This window comes from Cimex lectularius, unplaced genomic scaffold, assembly GCF_000648675.2.
Source record: "Cimex lectularius strain Harlan isolate CLEC.00 unplaced genomic scaffold, Clec_2.1 scaffold4, whole genome shotgun sequence".
NCBI classification, from domain to species: Eukaryota; Metazoa; Arthropoda; class Insecta; order Hemiptera; family Cimicidae; genus Cimex; species Cimex lectularius.
Window position 1 is genome coordinate 2,012,299 of NW_019392723.1, and position 24,829 is coordinate 2,037,127.

The window sequence follows — 24,829 nt, forward strand, 5'->3', positions numbered from 1 at the left end:
GAGACAGAAACTTTCGGTTTCTCTTACACACCCCCTTATCCTTCTTGATGTTGTTGTCCTTGCGTAATTTGTCTACTCCTTTTCCAACCTCTTCTAGACCGAAAGATTTTTATTGAAATAAATTCACCATTTTTTCACTCTAATTTAACAAGCCCGTAAACACGTTTTCGTATAAAATAAGCACATTGCCACTCGCGAAGTCCCATGAGAGATTTAGGCAGATGGCGGTTTCACGTTATCAGACACAACACGTTGCGGATTCGAAGCGATGCCGATCCTATATAACTACAGCAACTAGCAATAATCGCATCTCAGTAGAACTTCATTGATTACGATATTGCCACTGCGCAAGGTTATAAGGTTGTGACGGCTTTTGGGAATATTTATCGGTCTCAGACAAAATATTCTTCACGAGGATGTCGGAACGTCTTGTAGGTCACACGTCCTGCCTGACAGGTTCGGATCCTCTATGTACAGGGTGTCTTTTTTGGATGGCCGAATTTCTCTTGAACCATTGACACTATAAAAAACAACAAATACGTCTTTAATATTTTTTAGTCTAGTTTCAAACTTTTACCTGTTTTGGAGAAGGTTTTTTATACAGGGTACCTCAGGCCCAGTTCAACTTCAGAATTTCAAATACGACCCTAACATCCTGACTCATCATTTTAAATTATTTCTTACGCTGAAAACGGACAAAGTTATGGCAAAAAGTTTGAACAAAAAAATAGACATCTGGTTTGCTATTTATTAATCACATCTCATGTTCGAACTTCCTGCCTTGTGTAAAGCTGCAAAGATTTGCTCTTTTTAACCACTCTTCACCGGTGCTCAGAGCGATAGAGTCAGGAGAGATGGATTGTCAAACATTTTCTATCCTTTGCCGCAGTTCTTCAACTGAGGTTGCTGCATTATGATTGCAGTAGACACTGTCCCCATCGAAAATAGTCAAATGGAGTTAAATCTGATGATCAAGGAGGCCGACAGATGGGGCCATGAGGATCCTATCCACCTATCCCGGAAGTGACGATTCAAATAACATCTCACATTCTCACCTGCAAAAAATTGTCTATAGTGTTTTTATATTGACTAAATTTTGAAGTGGCCTGATGTACTCTGTATAATTTTTCTCATCGTCAACGAGAAATCGAAAATGACGTCCTCGACCTGAGTGATCTATTGTGCTCATCTGTTTTTTATAACTCAGTGGATAGCTTCGAGTTGTTAATCAACCTCAATAACCTAGCCAGCGGCTAGGGAGACCGGCTGATGCATTTCATTCAGCCCTATTGGGTATCTCGTTACACACGGTTAAGTACAAAATATTAACCCACCTCTTAGGAAGAGGCAAGCGGGAGAAGTAGGCATGTCTGTATGGTTAGTTTATGGACCTGGTGGCTTCTACAAGAAATCTCACGGGATTAGCACCACGCCCCGTGAGCGGAGGTGAGGCGCTCCTATCTTGAGAGTCTAAACGTGTAAGGCCAGGTGCGCACGTTAAAGAACCTCATTGTCTAATGACATCGCGATCCCTAGTGGGAAAGAATGCCTTGTTAGGAGACACCCAGAATCCTGGTTAGATTACTGTTGCCTTCGTTTCTAAGTTTTACGGATGGCTCTTCTATGAGATCCTCTTCGCGTGCCCCATGCCTGTGCTATTGTTCCACCAGGTTTTGGACTCATTAAGGAACCGTTTTAAGATATATCCTCTTTTGTGGCAAGATGTTAAGCCACAGTAGGGTCAGGACCTAGAGAGTCCATTACATGCATTATTAAATGTAGAATTTTATTTTAAAGAAAATTACTGAAAATACATTGACAGGGAAAAAAATTGCCCCCACTTGTAAACTAATTTGAAATGTATATATTTTTATATATTACTCAAAGTTTCACCTTTTTTAATGATTCACAATTAAGTCTTTGTCTAAAAAATTAAAAAAACAAAAACAAAATGCAAATTGCTAAAGAAAACTAAAAATGAAAAAAAAAGACGGACAGATAAAATTTGTTTATTTTAGATTGTTAATTAACATTTCTATATCGCGTATTTCCTCCTCTTGCCTTAATTACATCTCGAAGACGCATACTTTCTACCAATCTGGAAATTCTCTTTGCTGGAGGTTAGCCCATTCTTCACGAAGAGTCCTCATGATCGTGGAGTGTATCAGGAAGTGCGTGGAGTGCTCTTATTCGTCTTTTGAGGTTATCCCATAAATGTTCGATGGGGTTCAAGTCGGTGGCCTCAACGGTTCCGGCACTTATCACTGTAAGGTAAAGGTAAATCTCGAGGGTTGGTAGACTTCTACTGTTATGAAAATCCACCCTCTACACAAATAAATCATGAAAAATCATTAAACTAATAAAATACTTGAAAAATAAGGGACAACGTTTGGTATGCCGGTTCCCAAACGTCTCAAAATCAAAAACCGTTCATCCTGTGGTTATGTTACCTTAGGGCATCTAGAACCGGGCCTTCTATGGTAGGACCCAGGTTCTTGAAAAAGTCTAATGGCGTCTCGCAGAACTTCATAGGGAACTTCCATGGCAATAGCCGCATACCGGAACGTCCATCATCAACAAGTGTCACACCACGCGCCACATCCTCAGCACTAAGTAGTATTTTTAAGTATAAAAATTGAAATTAAGAAAACAAACATGAAATGTAAACAGTTTATTTCTTCAAAATTCAAATGGGACTGAATAAATATTTTAAATTCCGGAAAAAGTAAACATTGAATAATTCTTTTTCCTTATTTTGAATTAAGAATTGTGTGAATGTATCTGTAATTGATATTCCAAATTTAAAACATAGCTTAAACAAATATTTTGTGGTAAAAACAACGAGATAAATTATGGGTGGAATTTTTTTATCGAGATAATATTTTCAATTTAAAACATAGTATATACAAATATTTTGTAGTAAAAACAATGAGACAAATTAAGGGCGAAATCTTTTTTTTTTTATTGAGATCATGTTCTCAATTTAAAACATAGCATAAACAAATATTTTGTGGTAAAAACAAAGAGATAAATTATGGGAGGAATTTTTTTATCGAGATCATGTTCTCAATGTAAAGCAGCTTAAACAAATATTTTGTGGTAAAAACAATGAGACAAATTAAGGGCGGAATCTTTTTTTTTATCGAGATCATGTTCCCAATTTAAAACATAGCTTAAATAAATATTTTGTGGTAAAAACAACGAGATAAATTATGGGTGGAATTTTTTTATCGAGATAATATTTTCAATTTAAAACCTAGCATAAACAAATATTTTGTAGTAAAAACAACGAGGTAAATTAAGGGCGAAATCTTTTTTTTTTATCGATATCACGTTCTCAATTTAAAACATAGCATAAACAAATAATTTGTTGTAAAAACAAAGAGACAAATTAAGGGCGGAATGTTTTTTTTATCGAGATCGTATTCTCAATTTAAAACATAGCTTAAACAAATATTTTGTGGTTAAAACAACGAGATAAATTATGGGAGGAATTTTTTTTTATCAAGAGATATTCCCAATTTAAAACATAGCTTAAACAAATATTTTGTGGTAAGAACAACGAGATAAATTATGGGTGGAATTTTTTTATCGAGATAATATTTTCAATTTAAAACATAGCATCAACAAATAATTTGTTGTAAAAACAATGAGACAAATTAAGGGTGAAATGTTTTTTTTATCGAGATCGTATTCTCAATTTAAAACATATCATCAACAAATATTTTGTAGTAAAAACAATGAGACAAATTAAGGGCGAAATCTTTTTTTTTTAAATCGAGATCATGTTCTCAATTTAAAACATAGCATAAACAAGTATTTTGTGGTAAAAACAATGAGACAAATTAAGGGCGAAATGTTTTTTTTATCGAGAAAACATTTTCAATTTAAAACATAGCATAAACAAATATTTTGTGGTAAAAACAATGAGACAAATTAAGGGCAGAATTTTCTTTTATCGGGAAAATTAAAAAAAAAAAGAAATCAATTGGGTGGAATCTTTTGCCTGTCAGTGTATTTTATTTTTGGGCTTCTAGGGTTTTTACAAAAGAAATTGTATTCAGGGATTTTTTGGGGGTTAAAAAACGAATATAAAGTTTGTTTCTTGTTGGAAAAATTATTTTAAACTGTCTTCCTTGTTATCGTAGATGTGGAAATAGGTAATTTGTGAGCTAGGAGGGAACTATGGTCAAGTAATGGAAAGATGAATTTTTCCCCTTTTATCCTGGGAAACGTTTCCCTCTACAACCACCAACCCCCCCGGCGCGGCTCATGGCGGCCTCTGCCAGACTGCCACCGTAAAATTCTCTCCCCTTCTCGCGTTTGTCCTCAGTGCCGTTTCTACCCTTGCCTTGCAAGGCCGTGCCCGACACCCCGCCCATCCGCCGACGTCGATCCACATCTCGCACTGGATTGGATTACATAATCCCTAGTTTAACGGTACGTAGCGTACGATTTTTCATCCCAAAACGCATATACGCCACGGCCAGGCCGTTAGACTCGAGGAAATACAACGCCGTTTCCTATCGACCCGCTTCTTTACACGGCCCCTTTAAACAAGTTTTCAACAATAAAATTATATATTTCATCCTCTTCGACACAAGTGCGATAAAATACTTTATTTTGGACGCACGTTTTGTTTTGTGACGATCCAGAGAAAATATCACCCTCCGTTATAACCTCTCATCCGAATAGGGGCTGGTTTCTGTCATATTTATTTCATTTTCAGCGCTTTCTCCGATTATTTTTCATCTTTATCACTCTTATCATCATCAAAAATGCACAATGTTCCCTCGAAAATTGGCGTATAGGAAATTATACCATCTTGCTAAGCACGCCAGTTGTTTAATTGTGCAATTCCTCAGAGGTGCCGTTAAAACGTTAAAATTGTGTATTATTATTATATCATATGTCAGACAATACTACAAAAAAAATTCTATTACCATTCACCGACCTTTTTATTTCGTCTTTCTCTCTCGTTCAATAACCTGACTGAATTTCCTTTGCGTGCGATCGTGCCGCCCATTACGCATACGTGTATTAAAATTGTGTCCCTTTTTTAATATATTTTTATTAATTTTTTTTATAGTCTCGATATTTTATTTTTTATCTATCACTCCGGGCCCTTTCCGTCAGAACCGTGATTTATAGGTCGGGCTGGAAATTTCATTCATGGGAGTGGTTATTGTATCGGAAGAAACATACAAGCAAACCTGAAATTATTTGTCAAAATAAACAAATAACAATTAACAGTTATAACTCCCATTGAAAAGACGCATGCGTACATCGCCTTTTTCCTATTATAAACAAACGAACTATAAATGTTTAAAAAGGAAAAGTACAATAGTATTGTGAACTAGTATTAAACCAACCTAGTTTTACTATAAAATAATTGTATATTTAGAAATCCAAATAGAAAGAAAACGCGTATTCCTACAGCCAAGAATACCCCCTTTCATTAAGACTATGAAACCGTAATTACCAATTAAAAAAGCTAACTGATATGAACGTAGTACAGTGACAAAATAAATGAAACATTCTATGACAAAAATATAGCCGATTTAATCTGTATAAAAATAAGGAGGTTATATATTTTATACATCGTGTTAGTTCGATGTTATTTATGAACGGTCGTATGGGATTTGTAATTTTCATTATAACGTAAACTGTATGTTTAAAACTTGTAAGTTGAGGTTTTCATTTGTTAAACTTTCAAAGCAGGAATTGTTAAACTTTCAAAGCAGGAATTGTTGTTTACCCAAATAATAAATTATAATCCATATGTAGAGGTTATATTTTTGTTAGAAGTTGGCCATGTTGGATATATAGATTCTATTTTATTATTAGGGCAAACAACAATTACCAATTTAAACGTTTAACAATCATAACTTCAGTGTACAACTTTGAAACCTATGGTATAAAGTATAATGGCATTAAAAAGCAAAAATCTATAGGACCAGATCCAACATGGCCATCCTGTAACAAAAATATAACCTCTACATATGGATTTTGTTATATTATTGAAGTAAAAACAATTACTAATGTAAAAGGTTAGCAAATAGTAACATCAACTTACATCTTGAAATCCTAGGAAATAGAGAATAATGAAATTAAAAATACCATAAAACCAAAACAAACATAGCCATATTACAACAAAAATATAACAATATAACACACACACACACACACACATATATATATATAATTTATTTATTTAATTTCATTATTATCTAATTGGTAGGATTCCAAGATGTAAGTTGATGTTACTATTTGCTAACCTTTACATTAGTAATTGTTTTTACTTCAATAATATAACAAAATCCATATGTAGAGGTTATATTTTTGTTACAGGATGGCCACGTTGGATCTGGTTCTATACATTTTTGCTTTTTAATGTCATTATACTTTAAACCATAGATTTCAAAGTTGTACACTAAAGTTATTATTGTTAACCTTTTAAATTAGTAATTGTTGCTTACCCTAATAACAAAATAGGATCGATTTGTAGAGGTTATATTTTTGTTTTAGGATGGCCATGTTGGATATGGTTCTATAGACTTTTGCTTTTTAATTTCATTATACTTTTAAACTATAGTTTTCAAAGTTGTAATTTGAGGTTATTATTAGGTAAAGTTAACTTATTAGTACATATTGTTTACCCAAATAACAAAATCCTATTCACCCTTAGAGGTTATATTTTTGTAATACGATGTACTAGCCGTGTTTGTTCCGGTTCTAGAGGATTTTTAATTTAATTGTTCCTTAATTCGTAAGTTTCAAATGTGTAAGTTCAGGTTTAAAAGCTGTTAGGTATGTTTGTTTACCTTATTAATTAGTAATTGTTGCTTGGCAAAAAATAATATAATAAAATCGATGTGTAGAGGTTATAGTTTGCTTATACGTTGGCCACGTTTGTTCTGGTTCTATAGATTTTTCGATATAGGATTTTTTTTATTTTATTGTACTATAATCCGTATGTTTCAACGTTGTAAGTTGACGTTAATATTCGTTAACCTTTCAAATTAGTAATTGTTGTTTTTCCAAGTAATAAAGTTGAATCTATATATGTAGGTTAGCCTTGTTGTAGGTTGGCCAAGTTTGTAGTGGTTTTAAGGATTTTCGCTTTTTAATTTCATTGTACTTATAGCTATAGCTTTCCAAGTTATAAGTTGAGGTTCATATTTGTTAACCTTTCAAATTAGTAATTGTCATTTATCCAAATAATAAGATTCTAAATGATATGAAATGTATAGAATGTAAAATCTATCTATAGCTTTTTAATTTCATTATAATTACTCGAAACTTTAGGTTTCAAAGTTGTAAACAGAGGTTATTTTTTATTACTAGTATATTGTACCCAAATAATTTAAAATATTGATATGCAGATGTTACATTTTTTAGTTCTGCCCACGCTAGATCTGGTTCTAGAGGATTTTTAATTTCATTCCGCTTTAAATTGTAGTTTTCAAAGTTGTAAGTTGCGGCTAATAAACCTAAATAATAATTCAAAATAATAATTATTGTTTACTCAAATAATAAAATATAATCGATATGTATACGTTACATATTTTTATAGTATGTACGTGGTTATATAGGCTTTAAAGTTGTATGCAGTGATTATTATTTGTTAACCTTTTAAATTTGTAATTATAGTTTCATAGTACTGATGATGGGAATTCCGTGAAAGTATGAATGTTTTCTTTCTAATTGCCTTTACTTCTTTTAAATTTAATTTAATTTTATTTTATTTTTAATACAAAATTTTAATAATTATTGAATATATTCTGTTTGCTAGCCTGTTACACTTCCTCTAAAGATGTATACCTCTAGGCTGACTGTATAGTTGACAAATCGATCGAATTTGGTCCTTAAGTAAGAAGTAAAGCCTAGGTTGCTGGAGGCAGGTGTCCAATAAAATAGGCATCAGAGATGAGGCAGTGGGCCTTAACCGCTATGGGTCTGTCGTAATAAATTTGAGAATATGGACCATTTAATTTGTGTCCTATGCCGAAAAATGGTCTTTAAAACTTCAATTACTAACGAATATGAAAATATCTTCACAATTTTTACGACCTATGCTGTTATTCGGCTGAAGAAAGCACATTTTAAGAGTTGTTAGATTTCGTCTAGGGGTTTCACAGGTGTGCATTAGACGTCCTGGATAAAAGTTCAAGTGAAGACACATTTTTGAGAGTTTTCTCCCGTGCTGCTCGGTGTTTCGGGTCAAATTTCAATCGACTTCAAGAGTTCCTAAAAAGGTGGAATATTTAACTAAGCGTCACAAAATTGACAGAAATCTTCCCGAGGAGTCAGGCACATTGGCAGGTGGGACATGACACAAAAAGTTCAGCCTTCTTCACAAACAATTCTAATTTTAATTTAAATTCGTATGATGTAGTCGAGTTTAGACGAGAAAATAGTGTCAGGAGGATTTCCGAGGAAGTAAAAACTGATATTATGATTTTACGAAATACTCTTGACAGCTTAACGATACGTAAATGAGTCCTCAAGTTCCCCTAACAGCTGCAGTTGAAATGAGGGGCGAGCATTTCATTCTGACGCAAGACGGAGCCCATCCGCACACAGGATCACCACGGTTGTAAGAGCAATAAAACCTAGACAATAGAATGGCCAGAAATCCATTTCAGTACTATTTAAACCGTCTATTATAACGCTCTTCAACAAAATAATAAAATGTAATGAATATGTAGATATTTTTATTATAAAATGTACTGGCCATGTTTGTTTTGGTTTCTAAAGAATTTTTAATTTCATTATACTCTATACGTAGGTTTCCAAGTTGTAACTTGAGGTTATTATTTGTTAACCTTTTAAATTAGTAATTGTTGTTTACTGTGATAATATAATCAAACCATATGTAAAAGTTATACTTTAGTTCTAGTATGGCCATGTTCGATCTGGTTCGATTTTTGATTTTTAATTTCATCACACTGCCCGTTGGTTTCCAACTTATAAGTTGAGGTTGTTATTTGTTAAGCTTTCAAGTCAGTAATCACATAGGATGGCTATGTTCGATCTGCTCTTATAGAGTTTCGAATTTCATTGTACTTTAATCCGTAGGCTTCAAAGTTGTAAATTTAAGTCATTATTAGTTAACCTTTTACTATATTAATCCATTTACGTTTAGTGGTCTAACTGACCAAATTAATTCTTTCAATTAATTATTCTTTTTATGTAAGGTCTTGGTTGAGACGAGCGGGATTCGAACCCACGACCTTCGGCTCAGTACGCTGCTGCTCTACCACCTGAGTTTTCGTAACTTCGATCCACCGCACACCAATTTCCCATCACAATCTACAACTACTATGCTCTTATTATATTTTATAATCCAAGGATGTACATGGTTCTGTTTGGTCTAGTTCGATTGGGCATATCAGGGACCATTTTGAACGTGTCAAGAATCAATCGAGATATTGACTTAATTTAATGAGGAATGTAATTCGAGGTTCGATGGTGTTCTGAATATTACACAATTGTCCCTGTCACACTACTCATTCTCGCCGATTAAAGTAAATAACTGGTTTTTTGGTGCAATCTTTACTGTTCAGGTCGCATTCTAATCGAAGACAATCTATGTTGATCCCAATGCGAACTCAACACGGAACATATGAGTTGTTAAAATTCTTTCTTCTGGAAAATTTATCGGGCAAAACTTGTCGATTCAAACCCACGGGGTGTATAAACAAGCTTTGAGCTCGGGATTTCAACACCAAGGCCTCTAGGAAGGAATCGATCGACGTTATTAAGTCGGCTATGTACATATCGCCCAGGTTGTGCCGCGTTGGGAAATTTCTCACCTTCCTTCATTAACTGCTTCGTCGCTTTAAGAGCCACAAAGAAGTCCGGCGATATTTCCAGTAAAAGGGTTTCGAGGGTGGAAAGGACTAGCTAATTATGAACCGAGGACCTTCACAAGATCTGTTAAAATATCTTTGATCCGAGGTCATCAAGAGTTTCCTCTTGGGGCCTGGCTGGTAGGAACTACGATGGCTTAGTATTTAGGGTGAAGTTCTGGGATCGAGTTCCGGTACACCCCATCGCTTTTTAATGAAGAATGAATTTTATTGAAAAACGTATTGTAAAGTGCTTTGAACCCTCGTGAGAGACATTCAACGGATAGTTGTACGTTAAACCTTCTGTATGTCGGGAATTAGTATACTTTAGTACCTTTATTGTTGGGTTTCTGCCCAGAGTTTCTACTCGAGCAAAGGACTGATAAATCAAGTACAAACTGGAACCTTTCCCATGATAACAAACCCAAACGATCTCGTCGGATGGTGAGGGTGGCCCGGTAATTTCAGCCCAATTGATAACAATAATGTTAATTCAGACTTTAAATTAGATCTAGTTCCCTGGGAAAATGAAAATTCTCAAGTGGGAGAATTCAGAGATAATTGATAGCAACCGATCCATGATACTTTCAACGATCAAAGAATCGTGAAGTACACAACCGACTGGTTTACAATGTCGAGCATGTAACGCAGTGGAATTTTTCTTGAAAATCAATGTGTGAACGTTTTAAAGCCATTGTCAAAAGCACGGCATTATTTTCCTGTTTGCCGTAACGAAACTGGCCGGCCTTTCCATCTTTTGCGAAATCACCCCTCTGTCCATTATTGGAATAGAAATTAAACTAGAGAAGAGGGTGGTAGGCAGAAACTCATTGATTACATCTACTGGGATTCGTGCATGAGTCAAAGAAAGACACAGCCCAATCGATTTTACAGTTCGCAAACGTTCCCAGAATATTTATAACATTATTTAAGGGCTAAATTGTCGAAAAATCCAAATTTGGCAGCCTTGGATTCAAAAAGTCAAAAGGAATCAAGAAGTGGAATGGAGTAGGTTCAACTTCGTCCCGAGGAATATCGTGTACTCTGGAGGAGTGAATTTGATCAGACTTATATGTTTTTGGTGATGTATTGCCTATTATATATTTATTCTGTAGTTGACAACCTGAGGTACAAATGAGAGGCAAGCATTGTAGATTATCGACTTAGTTGCCGTATAAAAGTAAAGAGACGTCTTCAAGCACTACCATGTACATGGTTCTGAGTTTGTGGCACGTAGATTATTTTCACCACCCCATTCCGTTTTCTGTACCTAACTGTCCAACTGTCGATGCATCAATAAAAACTGGTTCGACTTGTTTTAGCATTTATTTATGACACGACCGTACTTCTATCAACAGTACTGTGAAATAGTGATACCTGATCATACATGGTCCTTATTATGAAAGTATTAGAATATTACTTGTTGTACTTCTTGATCAAATCATCCCTACGTGGCTCGTAACAATTTAAAGTGGCTTTTGACAATCCAGGTATAAACGATATCGAAAGGGCAATTTACGTGCTGCTGCTTCAATCGACAGTAAAGCTATTTTTTCATTCACCTCTCCTTTCAATGTGCCATCATTTCAATACCTTGGGCCTTTTAAATAACGCCGCAAAGACACCTCACACTCTGAACCCATCTTGACAGCAGAAGCAACCCAAGGTACGCCTGACAATATCTTGGATGCAGGACACAAAGTGATTCCTGTTAATGGAAAAGCAGACGAACTGACTAGCGGATCTGCAAGACCTTAGGCCCAGAACCTATAATTTGGATAACAGGATCATCCATCTCAGAATGAGTCCATAAAAAACAAAGGTGAACTAACTTCCGAGGTGTCAGACACAGTAAACTTATGCTTTAAGAACCTCACCAAAACTGGCAAATCCATTGCTACAGCTAGAGAGGGTTAAACTCGGTGGAATGATACAGCTATAAATACCGGCACTGAGAAACACCTACACAACGTGATAATATTCGATGGTGACTCCAGTTTTAGATTACGCAATGAGATCGGCTTAATGGAGCCATAACATAGGATATCAAGAAGACCCAGGGGAAAGAATCGCAGCGACGGCAGTCAATGACCTAATACATCTTAAGAGAGGGATCGAGTCACACTAAGGAAATTAGAAAGCACAATAAACCATAAGACTGCAGTGCTTGGCGCATACAAAACCCCCGCTTCATGGTCTTCTTGGAATCAACCAAGAAGACCTCATTACAGACTGGTGCAGTCGGTGGTTAAATGAACAAAAGAACAGTCGCGTAACGAATCAGAAGACAAACTTTCCCACTAGCGCACATAATAAGGGAAATCTCACAATCCAACCAAACCCTCCACATTGGGTTCTACTTGGACAGCAGACATAGAACGCACACAATAAATTTAAAACGATCAACTGGAGATCCAACTTAGACGCCTACTTAGACCTAAATCCACAAGAAGTGTACATAACAAACTAATAATAAACAAAATACCAATGAGAAGAACTAAACCTTACATTCAAAGAATCCATCCAGTGTCCACCGATAAAGACCTATACATCAAACTGACCTGATCCAAATAGGAATAGATAACCTCCACTCTCCTTCGACACTAAGCCTTTCTTCAACATCCCACACTAACAATCATCCACGCCGAAGGTAGCCTCATGATCTAACATAACCCTAAACCAACCCCAAAGTTAATTGGAGCGACTTTAGCGACATTACGTATACTGTACGCTGGGGGAGGCAAGATATGCTTTCTTTTGATGTGTGATTTGTGATCAAATATCAACCCCTAACCATCCCGAAGTGGAATCAAAATTAGTAAACATAAAATAAAGCATTGTACAACATTAAACGTAAAGTTGCTTGTAATTTGATCGTGTTTGATCGTACTGGTCAGGCTATTCTAATAATAATCTACAATTAATCATTAAGAGTGCATCTTTAAAATTAATTAGTATTTAATTTAAACAAAGAACTTCACAGGATGATTGACGTTAATCGTTTCTCTCGTTCATCAATTCGCGCTGGTTTACGTTTCACATATACGCGTTTCGGAACAGTCTGACAATGACGTGAGACCGAAAACCCGTACGGAACGTAAAACCAGCTGGAATAGTCGGCTAAGGAACTCCAAGGACGGATTCATCCCTTACCTGGCCCTTTTGAATCTTTTTGCTTTTCGAACAAAGGACCAACACGTGGAGGAGGAATTAGCTGGGTGGGTTCCATATATTACTGCTCAGAGAAAAATATAAGACTTTTTTAATCTAATAATCGGAAATGGGCCAAATAAAACTGACGTACAACAAGGGAGCATTCTTGTCCACTGACTTACCACATCCCAACACTACGATGACGGTATCGTAAATTTTTATTTTTACTCCAATCCTGCCAACCAACATTGTAACAACATAATTCGCTATTTAGAATGTTGGTAACTATTGGACAGTCAAGGGTTCTTTATCTTTATTGGCAGCTTCATTTTATTTGAATGAAGGAATGGATATCGTTATAGTTAAAAATCCTCGCCAATTTAGGTTGCGAACGATCTGTCTCTTTCTTTCGCTCCCTTTGTCTCTCTCTCTCTCTCTCTCTCTCTCCCTTTAATTTTGAGAGAGAGAGAGAGAGAGAAGATATAAGAAAGCAAAGTGAGAAAGGAAGAAAGAGAAAGAAAAAGTGAAAACAGAGAGGGAGAGAGAGAGAAGAATAAGAGCGCAACGTGAGAAAGGAAGAAAGAGCAAGAAAAAGTGAAAAACAGAGAGTGAGAGAGGGAGAGAAAAATAAGAGAGCAAAGTGAGAAAGGAAGGAAGAGAAAGAAAAAGTGAAAACAGAGAGGGAGAGAGAGAGAGAAGAATAAGAGCGCAACGTGAGAAAGGAAGAAAGAGAAAGAAAAAGTGAAAAAACAGAGAGTGAGAGAGGGAGAGAAAAATAAGAGAGCAAGGTGAGAAAGGAAGAAAGAGAAAGAAAAAGTGAAAAACAGAGAAGGAGCGAGGGAGAGAAGAATAAGAGAGCAAGGTGAGAAAGGAAGAAAGAGAAACAAAAACTTAAAAACAGAGAGGGAGAGAGGGAGAGAAGAATAAGAGAGCAAGGTGAGAAAGGAAGAAAGAGAAAGAAAAAGTGAAAAACAGAGAGAGGGAGAGAGAGTGAGAGAGAGAGAGAGAGAAGAATAAGAGAGCAACGTGAGAAAGGAAGAAGAGAGAAAGAAAAAGTGAAAAACAGAGAGGGAGTGGGAGAGAGAGATAGAAGGGAGAGAGAAAATGGAAAATAAATTAACAAATGATTGTGTAGATTTCCTGTTTTGTATATAGATTGTTGCTTATGGAGCGGTGATTTCCATGACTTAGGATATACGGTCAGTGGAATTAGCCAATCAATATTCAGCCCATCCAATCCTTCTTTTCAAAAGTCCTCAGACGAATTGTTAAAGCTCTTTAGTGCGACACAACAACCTCAATATTCATTTTGTCAACGAACTTGATCCAGCTTTCTAAATTTCCATACCAATGCTCTCGAATCCATCCCTACTACTCAATCCTACACTTGTACATATCGAGAACCCTCCAAGTCGCCCTAAACAATCCCTCGAGACCTCACCCCTTAATCTCTCATATTGTGTGCCAGCCTGGTTTCTCATAACATCTGTCCTTTGGGTATAATGCTGGCCATTAGTAATGTGCTATTAATATGCATAGGCTACAAATAAATTAATTAAAAAAAGACATTTTTTCTTTAAAACGTAGGTAAATAATAAGAAAACCAAACAAAGACGATTAATGAATCGGTATCTCTAAAAATAATCTTTCCAGTTCCGATATTGAACTAACAAAGGGCAGTGTCGTATCATTGCAAGTCATTAATAACCGCGAGTCTGGTTTCCTAGATCATCCTTCACACATGCACATTCAATATCAAAGGAGATGTAGATTATACCCCATTAATAGTGAGCCGACCACCGTATTGATTCATTACCCGGACAGGGGGTGAGCTTTGGCATGACAGTAACACAGGCCTCCATGTCCACTGCATCAAATTAAACCTTCCACTTTCCTACATCGAATGATCGGAACAAGTTTGTTATAACCGATGGTTATTGAACAATACTTTATTATAAAATGTTCAAATCGAATCCCTAATAAAGTTTTACACGAACGCAGAAATAAGGGGAAACGAACTAAAAGCGAAAAGTCGTGGACAAAAATTATAGTTGAAATAATCAGGGTTGTTAACTAAAATCTCTCCAATAAAAAGAGAGCTGCAAAGCGACTCATCACTATAATGCCTCGGTTATCACTTTGAATCACTTAACCGTTTTTACTACACAAGAGGCAGAAAATACGGGTGCATTAATTTTCTGGTTAAGGAGTTATTTATGGTGATGATGGATACTAGGAAGTGGGGGTTTTGTTCTCCAAGCACAGCTTTCTGGCTTATTGTACTTTTCTAGTTTCTTAGTTCTGAGCTCTCGACTCGATGTTTCTCCTAAGGAGCACTTGGTTATTGACTGTCGTTACAATTCCTTTTTTTCGCTCCAATAATTGAGGGACGCCAGCTTGGACAGGATAGAAGATATCATAATGCCCTAACACTGAAGAAACGGTTAGACAGGTACAATTTTAGGATTAGGTAGTAAGTCTGAGTAGGATGCCCGTCAGCGTCCGTAGGAGGCCCGGGTGCCAAACCCTTGAGCAATGTCATGTAATACACCCGGTCAACTGATGCTTCTATTCAAGGGAAGATGAAATGACGTCCACAACGCGATATTGGTGGATAGTAGAATGTGATGACCTAAATCCAAACTTGATAGGGTATAGGCATTTTAATAGAAGTTTCTCGAGAATTTTACTCTTTACAGGAAGGAAACTGATAGGGTAATAGGATCAAGGAAGATTGACAGGTTTGGTTGGCTTATGAAAAAAGTAATAGGGATCTCCGAATAAGATGGCAATAGAGATGATCCTACAAGCTACAAACCCGTTCAACCACTTCTATCAGCTAGAAAACTCGGGTTCAGAAATGCCTTTTGACCTCTGCTACTTCTTCGAGTAGTCATCGAAAACTACATAGATGCATAGGACGAAAAATTATCAGAGCTGTTTTTGGACGCCGAAAAGGCGTCCGACTGTGTAAGACAAGAGCAGTCTCTTGATGAAGGTAAACAATTGTTTGCCGGACACGCTTTATTGCATCATATCTACTATTATTCTCTGTGCTACGCGATGGAACCACATCTTGTCCATACACTGATGTACCACAAGGTAGTATACTGAGACCAGTTCTTTATTTGATGTACATGTATTACCCGAGTGGTATAAAGTCTCCCTCATACCTGTTGTAGCAGATCCCAGAATACTCTTTTGCGTTAGAATTTGATGTTTAGAATGGCATGGAAATAATTTATAACTTGGCCGAAAACACGTTTACTCGCATAGGCAGACTTTGGTTTTTCAAAACTATACTTGCCACTCAGAAGTGTACACGAGAGGTTTTGCACAAAAGATCATCCTTAAACGTTAGTCTTAGTTAATGTTCAACTTAAAAAACAAAACAAACAATCCTTTGAACTTGATTATGAGGCCGGTGGATGTCCCAACGTCTTTGGAAACCGGCCAGCTTTTCAACATTTATTTATAACCACATGAGTCGAAAAATGGTCGCGCGTTGAAACGTAAAGGAAGAGGCATAAGGCTATGATTCGAAGTAATGTCAAAATAAATAAAAATGCCGGAGAAACAATCTATCTTCTATCAAGCAACCTACGGTTGTGTGTGAGAGAAAAACAGTAGAACACGACAAACAAAATTTGGTTTTAAGTAAAGCGGTGTAAAAAGCAAAAGAAATGTCCTGACCAGTTTTGTTGGAATACGAAATACTTCAAAACTTACTTTCCCTTTTTTTAAATTCATTTGTTTATTTAAATATATAATAAGTAAAAATGTCGAAATTGTTAGTATATTGTGTGAACGTGCACATCCAGTGAAGGGAGCCGTTAGTCACCAACCGGGTGGATATCACTTGGCCATTGCCACTTGCCGATGTTAGGCAAATAAATAGTCGCGTCGTCATCGTCGCTTCACTTTACGACGAGGATTGGCAAATAATGTTGAGCATTACAATTCGCGGACTAAGGGGTTTGAGTGATCGGATATTTTAGAATGAAAATTAGCAACGGATTTGGGCAAGGTCGAATAGGAATGGGATTTTTAAGTCGGTATGAATTGTATTGTTAGAGACATAAAAGGGACAATTAACTATTATTGGCAGAATTCTAGATTGTAGGGTTTGTAATCTGTAAAGATTGGAACGCAAAGCGGTTCCGTATAGTTCAAGTCCATATGTCCACAATGGGGCTAGCAGGGGGTATTGTCTTTTTTTGTTTGTTACTGTAAGTTTGGATCGTTGTCATTTTAGCAGTCTCAATCTTGTATTTAAATTTTTACGTTTTAGTCTTATGGTGATTCCACGTAAGTTGACTTTCGAGGTACAGCCCAATGTATCGTGGTTTGCAACGGGGGTGGGAAGATTATTGAAATATAAAGGAAGGAGAGTCTTTTTTGTTAAAGGTGAAAAAAATATATTTAGATTTTCATCAATCTCGATTCTCCAGATGTAGGGGGTCTTTATTCGAGGTGAGTATTGATGTGTCGTCGGCACAGGTAAAAGTGAAAGTGCTAAGGTGAGTGGGTAGATCAGCTGTGTAGATTGTGTAGAGGAGATGTGGAACACCAACGAGCATCGTATAAATGGCGGAGAAAGAAGTGTTTTGGACAGTTTGGAAGTGACGATCTGTAAGGTCTAACTAAATCGTACTTTAGTATCAGGAATAGAGTAGATGGCAGGATACCCTTGAGCTTCCATAGAAGAACGTGCAATATCCTATCAAATGCCTGAGATATGTCCAGGAAGACACCAGGGCAGTACTGTTTCAGCTCGCGGACTGTGCAACAGTGTCTACAACGCGATGAGCTTGATGGATAATCGAGTGGCAGCTCCGAAAATCGAATTGGTGATTATGAAGTATGGGATGGAATTTCGTTATAAAGGCGGAGCAACCGTAGTTTTTCGAGAATCTTCCTGATTATAGTCAAAAGCCTGATCCGTCTATAAGAACTAGGAAGGCGAGTGGGTTTGTTTGGTTTAGGAATAACCTTTATTGAAGAGATTTTCCATAGAGTGGGGAAGTGAGTAATGCGAAGAGATATGCTATGAAAATTATTGCTTTTGAGTTGGGAGTTGGGAGCTTTGGGAGTTGAGATATTGTTGGAGTAATTCGATCGTAACCAGGACTATTTGTTTTCCAGAGGTTAAAGATAGATTGCTTGACTTCTCTGGGACAAAGTGATCGTGTGTGTCTGGGTGTTGAGTGAATATATTTGATAAATCCCGTCGGATATAGTCTATAATCCGTCTGTTCGGTGTAGAAAGCGAGACAGTTTTTGTATTTTAGTATTTTCTTAGTAGCAATCCATAATGAGTTGTCGTCAGTTATCAATGACTCTGCATATGTTGAATATTGATTGTTGAAGTAATTGTGCAATTCTTTAGATGGTTATGTGGTTAGTCGGTTGAATGATGTTTTGTCTGAAGGGTAAAGGGAGCTGTGCCAACACGCTCTTACTTTTATAACTTATAATTTGAGTTAGATATAATGGTAGATTGTAAGGTAATGTTGGTCTTGCATGAAGTCGAATGCCAGATGCTTTGTTGTATGGAGTTAGTTGTTCTACCCAGTTGTTGTGATGTCTTTAAGTTACGTTTAATTTAATTTTGTCTTTAAGAGTACTTCGAAATATTTGCCAGTACTGGGAAGTAAGATAGAGAGTTGTGAACAAGAATTGATGTCCCATCGTGTGCTGTCTGATCGTGGTGGTTATCGTGAAAGTTGTGTAGCTGGGATATAAAATCGCGATTTGTTTATGTCATCGGTTGATAGTCCGTTGGCGTTCCAAAGAAGAACGGTAAGAGGGTGTTGTGTGTTGGCCATTTATGGAGAGAGAGTTTGGGAGACGGTTTACAACTGTGGTTAATAAAGGATGTTAAGGACGTGATTAGAGCTATGAAATCATTTAGAAATGACCCCAGAAGGTTTGTGAAATCTCCTGAGCGAACAAGAGGGGTATTGTATTGTGTGACTGTTGTGGGAGTAGTGGGAGCAGGACTGGCATTGTCTATGCGGCTCTTTGATTTTAACCCTAGAGCAATAGTGGGCCACAAAATCTAAAATGTTTTTATTGCTTGGTTTCGGCTCCAGGTCCACGAAGAACAGTGCTTCGTGATCGGGTGTTTCACTGGCGATAAGTTTCTTACAGAGTGACCCATTTTTCTTAATTCCTCTTTAATGCCATTGAGTCGCAGACTCTGGTGTAAGTTGCGAATGATCACCCCATATGCCTTGTCTTCTTGTAGTTGGAATGTATGGTAATTAGCATTATGTTCTTTAAGGTATGTGATTATACCTGTGTGGCTCCCAACTGTTTCCGCATTAATTACAAGGTCGGTAAAGCGAGCTTTGGTGGTGAATGAGTTTTTCTTCACAAGTCGTGAAGGTACACCACAGAAAATAACGTATTGCTTAACATTTTTTTTACATGGGTGGTGTTTTTTTTGTGTGTGGCTTCTTCTGTCGCAAGTGAGGTCCCCATATCGTCTGGTAATGATAAAGGAGCAAAAGGACTATTGGTTAATATTCCTACGGGAGCAGCAATCATCGAAGATGCGATGAGGTATCTGGAGTACTACTAGCAGCTGGTACATTAAACGTCTGTGTAGTACGCTGGAGTATAGGTTGGTCGAATTGAGAAGTGGCTTCCTGAATATTATTTTTTCCTTCTTTTTTTAGTTATTCTTTTTTCTGGGGAAAAATTGGCTATTTGTGAAGTTCTTTTCGGTTCGTTGACTGAGTGAGGTCGTCACTGACTCGTCGCGATTATCGGCTTTTCTTCATTTCGGTTCATTTTTATTTCTTCAGGAGAATGTTCCTTTAGAGCAATCGGACAACAATTTAATAATAATTGCAAATTGTTTCCATCAGCTGAATAGTCAAAGAATTAAACAATTTAAAAAATGAAGATAAATAATGTAAAATAACAAAAAATGAGTTATAAATAAGTGTTGTATTGTTTTGTACAATATAGTGTAAAGTCACCAATTATTGACGATACTTTAATGACATTTTTCAATATTTTTCCAACAACTCTTTTTATTAATTAACCTATCGTTGTTTCAAAGTTTTTCATACTTGTCCGGTCTATTTTGTAGATTTCGCTTATAATTTTTGCCAAAATGCTAAAATTTTCTATTTTTCGAGACGAATATCGATGACCAGTCTTTTCACCAATTGTTGACATGAAAAAACTATTTATCGATAGGAAAGGAACCAGTTATTGACATCATATTTTAAACATCAAACGATTTCATTTTCAATACAGTTAATTTTTGGTTCAAAATGATCACACAGTAGGTTCTGAACAGTTTTAAATTTATTTCAGTTATAACCCATAGCTAATCAATAATTATAAAATAATCTAGACAGAAAATTACCTACGTAATTGGTAGATATACTTTGGTACATTTTAATGGATATTTAAAGAATTAGGGAATAAAACTTATTCACAACCACTAGACTTTGGAAATTGGGTAACTATGTTCTGCTCTTTGATTAGTATTTCATCATCAATTTGAAAAACATTCTTCATTCTGTTACAAATGAAAAAAAAAAACTAGTAAGAATATAAACCAAAGTTCTATAAAATACCCTCTTATACTTTGTTTCAATAACTGAGGTAGGTAACTATCATTTTGAAGACACAGTTATCGACCCTCTAAACAGCCGTTTAAAAATTATATTCACATCATCAGGAAGTGGTATCAAAATGGTTAAAAATAATTGAAGATCATAAACATAATAGGACAAGAATGAAATAGGCAAAATTTTGAGTCCTTGATGCGTAAGGAGCCGGCGACTGGCGTGAAGTGATGAGAAATAAGCATTTCCCCATGTTATTACCCAAAGGAGAAGTGATATTGATGGGAATCAGTGACTCATTACTAGGGCTTTCAAATAGCGTCAATTTTGAAATCCTGGGTGATCCCAAACGCTTATTTTAACAAATTTAAGTTACAGGTGTCAATAATAGGTACATCTACTGTAAGGTGCTTAAAAATTGGTCGATCGACACGAAAAAACCCGTTGATGAACTTTGTTCGTTTTTGACTGGTAACCGTAAACTCTGGAAGCAGGAACTCCATTCGCTCACTCAGCAGTTATAGCACTTAGTAAAGGTCCAATACACTTAACCCCTACCTTTAGACTGTACTGGACTTTGAAGATGATCAGGACTTTGCCGAATATTTAGAGTTTTGTTTCGAACAAACTTGTCACCAACCTTGAAATCCTTGTCTTCACTAAGAAACTGTGAAAGAAGTGTTGAGCAAGCCTCTTAAATGTAGATAAACCGAGTTAAGTCAAGACTAAATATAAACTGAGTCGGCGCAACTGACTCTTTGGTTTCCCAGGAGACAAAGCAGAGGATACAATCGGCGCATTAGCAGTTATTTGGTGGGTAGTTTGTTTCAAAAGTCTGCTTTTGTCAGGTTGGAAATGATATGAAATGAAGGTTTCTTGGTTTACCCTGGTTTTATTTGCCGTGGAAAAAAGTTGCCAAAACAGGGGATTGCGTTTGGCGGCCTAACTTAGCAATATTTTAGTGGGTGATATTTTTCAAAGTAAGAGTATACTTTGTCGGGGTTGGAAATGAATAAGTCTTTATTTAACCCTGATTTGCTTTCTGTTGTAAAACAAGTCGAAAAAGGAGGGCTTCCATGAGGCAGCCTATCTTAGAAGTATTTTGGTGGGCGGTATGTTTCAAAATACGAGTTTACTTGGTCAGGTTTGAATTGAACGGTTAGTTATTTAACGCTGTTTTGCTCGCAGTAGTAAAACAAATCAAACAAGAAAAATGATCAAATTATTATAAAAATTAACAAACAAGGAAGCAGGGGATTCCATTCGGCGGCCTAATTTAGCAGCCATTTGGCTTGGCGGTATATTTCAAATTGGGTGTCTTAAGTATGCAATTTTTTTACACAAAGACCAAAAATAGAGTCTTCACTTTGACTCCTGTAATTTCTGACTCTTCCAATGCGCCATCCCCTCAATATTGTTTATACATTATGTTCTGTGACTGATTTGAGAAACATAAGGCTATAAAAAAATTACAGTTTCGTGGTTTATCGTTTTTTTTTTAACAAGACGTTGAAGGAGGCGGGTGATATCATTCGGCGGCCTAACTTAGCAGTAATTTGGTGGGCGGTATGTTTCCATTGACCGTCTTAAACAGTATTTGTGTTACACGAATATATCTTTGACATTCAAGACTGGGACTCGGCAACTCCAGCACCGTTTGACCAGAAAGCTGGAACCGACGCCAAAAGAAACCTCCAGTATGATCTTTCCTAGGCCTTCCATCACAGCTGACCATGTTTAGGAAGTACTATGGGCAGTCTGACCAAACCGGCAGAATTCACCCGAGAGGAAAAAACTTTCTGTGACCTTAAAAAGTTTATTATTATAACTTTATTATATACGGTAACCTTCTGTTTAATAAACATTTAATCAGATATTTTAGTGTTATATAATGCAACCACAACGGTTTCTTGAACGGTCTTATTGTTTCACTATAACCTTTCAACCTATCCTAACTGTATTTTTCAAGCGCTCATTCCAAGAATTTTCCAACGACGATGTCTCTGAGACGTCGCTCTTTCTGTCAACAGATACGTTTCTTTCGTGTGCAGTGCTGACCGTGGTGTTATTGTGTCCAAGTGTAGATGACAAATAAGAAGCATGCTTTTACATTTTATTCAATTCGACCACATTTTTGCATCGTCTTAATAGCGATTTATAAAGTAACATAAAAAAAAGTAATGACTACTCAATGATTTTACAGGTGTTCGGAAGTATGAAGGGAGATGTAATCTAGGATTTGTTAGTGCGCCGTATAGACCTTTGGAACAGCGGAAGCATGGGCCGCATTGTTTTCTTGCTCTCGATCACGACCTTCGTGTTCGCAGCCTGGCAGGATAACCACAGGCCAAAGATGTACGTCCAACTAGGTGAGTGATTTTTTTATATATTTCTTTCACATAAATCTCGAACAGACTCGAATTTGTCCCAACCGATGGACGACCTCTCGCCTTTTTGAAGCGATTTTTTTTTCTTAAAGACCGTACGACAATCTAATTTGTTCGGTTCCGATATGAAGCGAGGTCTGCCCTTTTGTAATGAATGCACCCTTCTCCCCAACATGACAAATCCTCCTGGAATTCACGGATGCCTTTTTGATTAATAAAGCCCTTTAACGACTCACTTCCAACCTCTTTATGCGGGCTAGCGTTGAATTTGAATAGTAGTACTCTTGAAAACTGTTCGGAAGATTTGATCGTAGGCTTTTCACCTGCTCGCCCTGAGCACTACTATTTTATCAGCTTGAATTTTTATAAAGTAGATTCGACTTTTGTAGGTATCAACATCAATATAAATACTTACGTTTTATTCACCGCTGATAAGAATCGTCTAGTTAATTTCCAATCCAATATTCGGCTTTTCGACCAGCAGTCAGCAACACTGTATTTTTACTTCCTAATATTAAGTCTGTATGGTGGGTGAATTGAATATTGTCATCGAAGACACTTCCTTTGGAATCTTGTAGGCTGTTAAGAATGTACTTCGTATTTAAGGGGAATAAAACGTGGGCCTGGTTTTTATAGTGTTTGATTCAACAAAAGATTGTTGAACTTATAGAATGATCATTTTACTGGGTCTACCCGTGGAAGTGCGTTGAAGAGGAGGTCAACCCATTCGATTACTCAGAAGGAGTCAAGTTTTACATGTTGTAGCTTAGTAAAGCAAATTTTCCGATGAGATAGAAACTATTGTTAACTCTGTTATTAAGATGAGTCATCGAATGTGTCAGGGGGAGAAATCCGATCTCTTTTTCACACTTCTTACTCTGTGCTGGTCTTACTCACCCAAAGGGTGACCACTACCCCTTTCCTATATCTACGAAATGGATTAAACGCTAAAAAATTTGACGAAAATAAAGTGTCCACTGCGTGTCGGGTGACTAGTACACACGCACAACTCAGATGTTGTTCAGGTTCGACAAACTTTCGCCGTGGGACTCTTTGAAAATCTCATGATATTAATATTTTTTATTACAGCTTGAGAGTGGTCAGTTGTTTTTTGATGTTGTTTTATAAGAACTTTCTTTATTTTTTTAACTTGCCGGTGGTAAATCTTTCTTTTGCCAGAAGCGCTTGGTTTACGGATGTGACTCCAATAAATCCGATTGTGGTAACATACACCGAAAACTCGGTAATACGGTCTGTTTACGTTAAGATCATAATTTTATTCAAATTAAAAAAAAAAAAATTGGCATCGCCGTTTGAGCATCTGCCATTTCTTTTTTTTTCTCTCTCCTTCGCAGCATGTGGAAACCCGAAGGGGCAAGCAAGGCGCAGCCGGAAAGCGGGAGAATGCCCAAGCCTGCCTAAGGGGACCAGAACTCATACTTATTTATTTCTTTTTAAGGCCTATATACGGTTTCCATTTTCGGGGATGTGGATAAAAACCATTTACAACACCATGGAAAAGACCACATCCCCATAGAATCCGGGGCGAAACACGCCCAAGCCGCTTATGGCACCCGACCTCACAGTCCAGCACCACCCAAACCCACCCGTCCCCGGGCAACCCCACGCCACGAACGAGTCAAACTAATTTTTTATTCGTTCCTGCCGTATGTACTTCATGTTGTCAAATATGTATATTGTTCTTATTTATAAAGACTACGAGTGCATCGAGAACCGGGATGTTTCTTGTGTCCGAGAGTACGATATCCATTTTCGTTGGGAATTTCATTCCATTTTTTTTTAGTTCTGAGAACAAAACCTCCCTGTCCATCGTGTTTTCTGTGCA

The 24,829-nt window shown here is 36.8% G+C and overlaps 1 protein-coding gene and 1 pseudogene across 1 annotated transcript in view; one reads left to right on the forward strand and one right to left on the reverse strand.

The window, feature by feature from the left end:
* Positions 1-200: 200 nt before the first annotated feature.
* Positions 201-355, reverse strand: LOC112126836 (annotated as a pseudogene).
* A 3,964-nt stretch (positions 356-4,319) lies between these two features.
* The window catches only part of LOC106672286 (semaphorin-1A), a 142,430-nt gene continuing 121,920 nt past the window's right edge, over positions 4,320-24,829 (forward strand). Inside the window, exons 1-2 of the mRNA XM_014403600.2 lie at positions 4,320-4,440; positions 22,800-22,965. Of these exons, the coding sequence (XP_014259086.1) occupies positions 22,875-22,965 (91 nt within the window). The 5' untranslated portion in view covers positions 4,320-4,440; positions 22,800-22,874. The remainder of the gene's footprint in view (positions 4,441-22,799; positions 22,966-24,829) is intronic.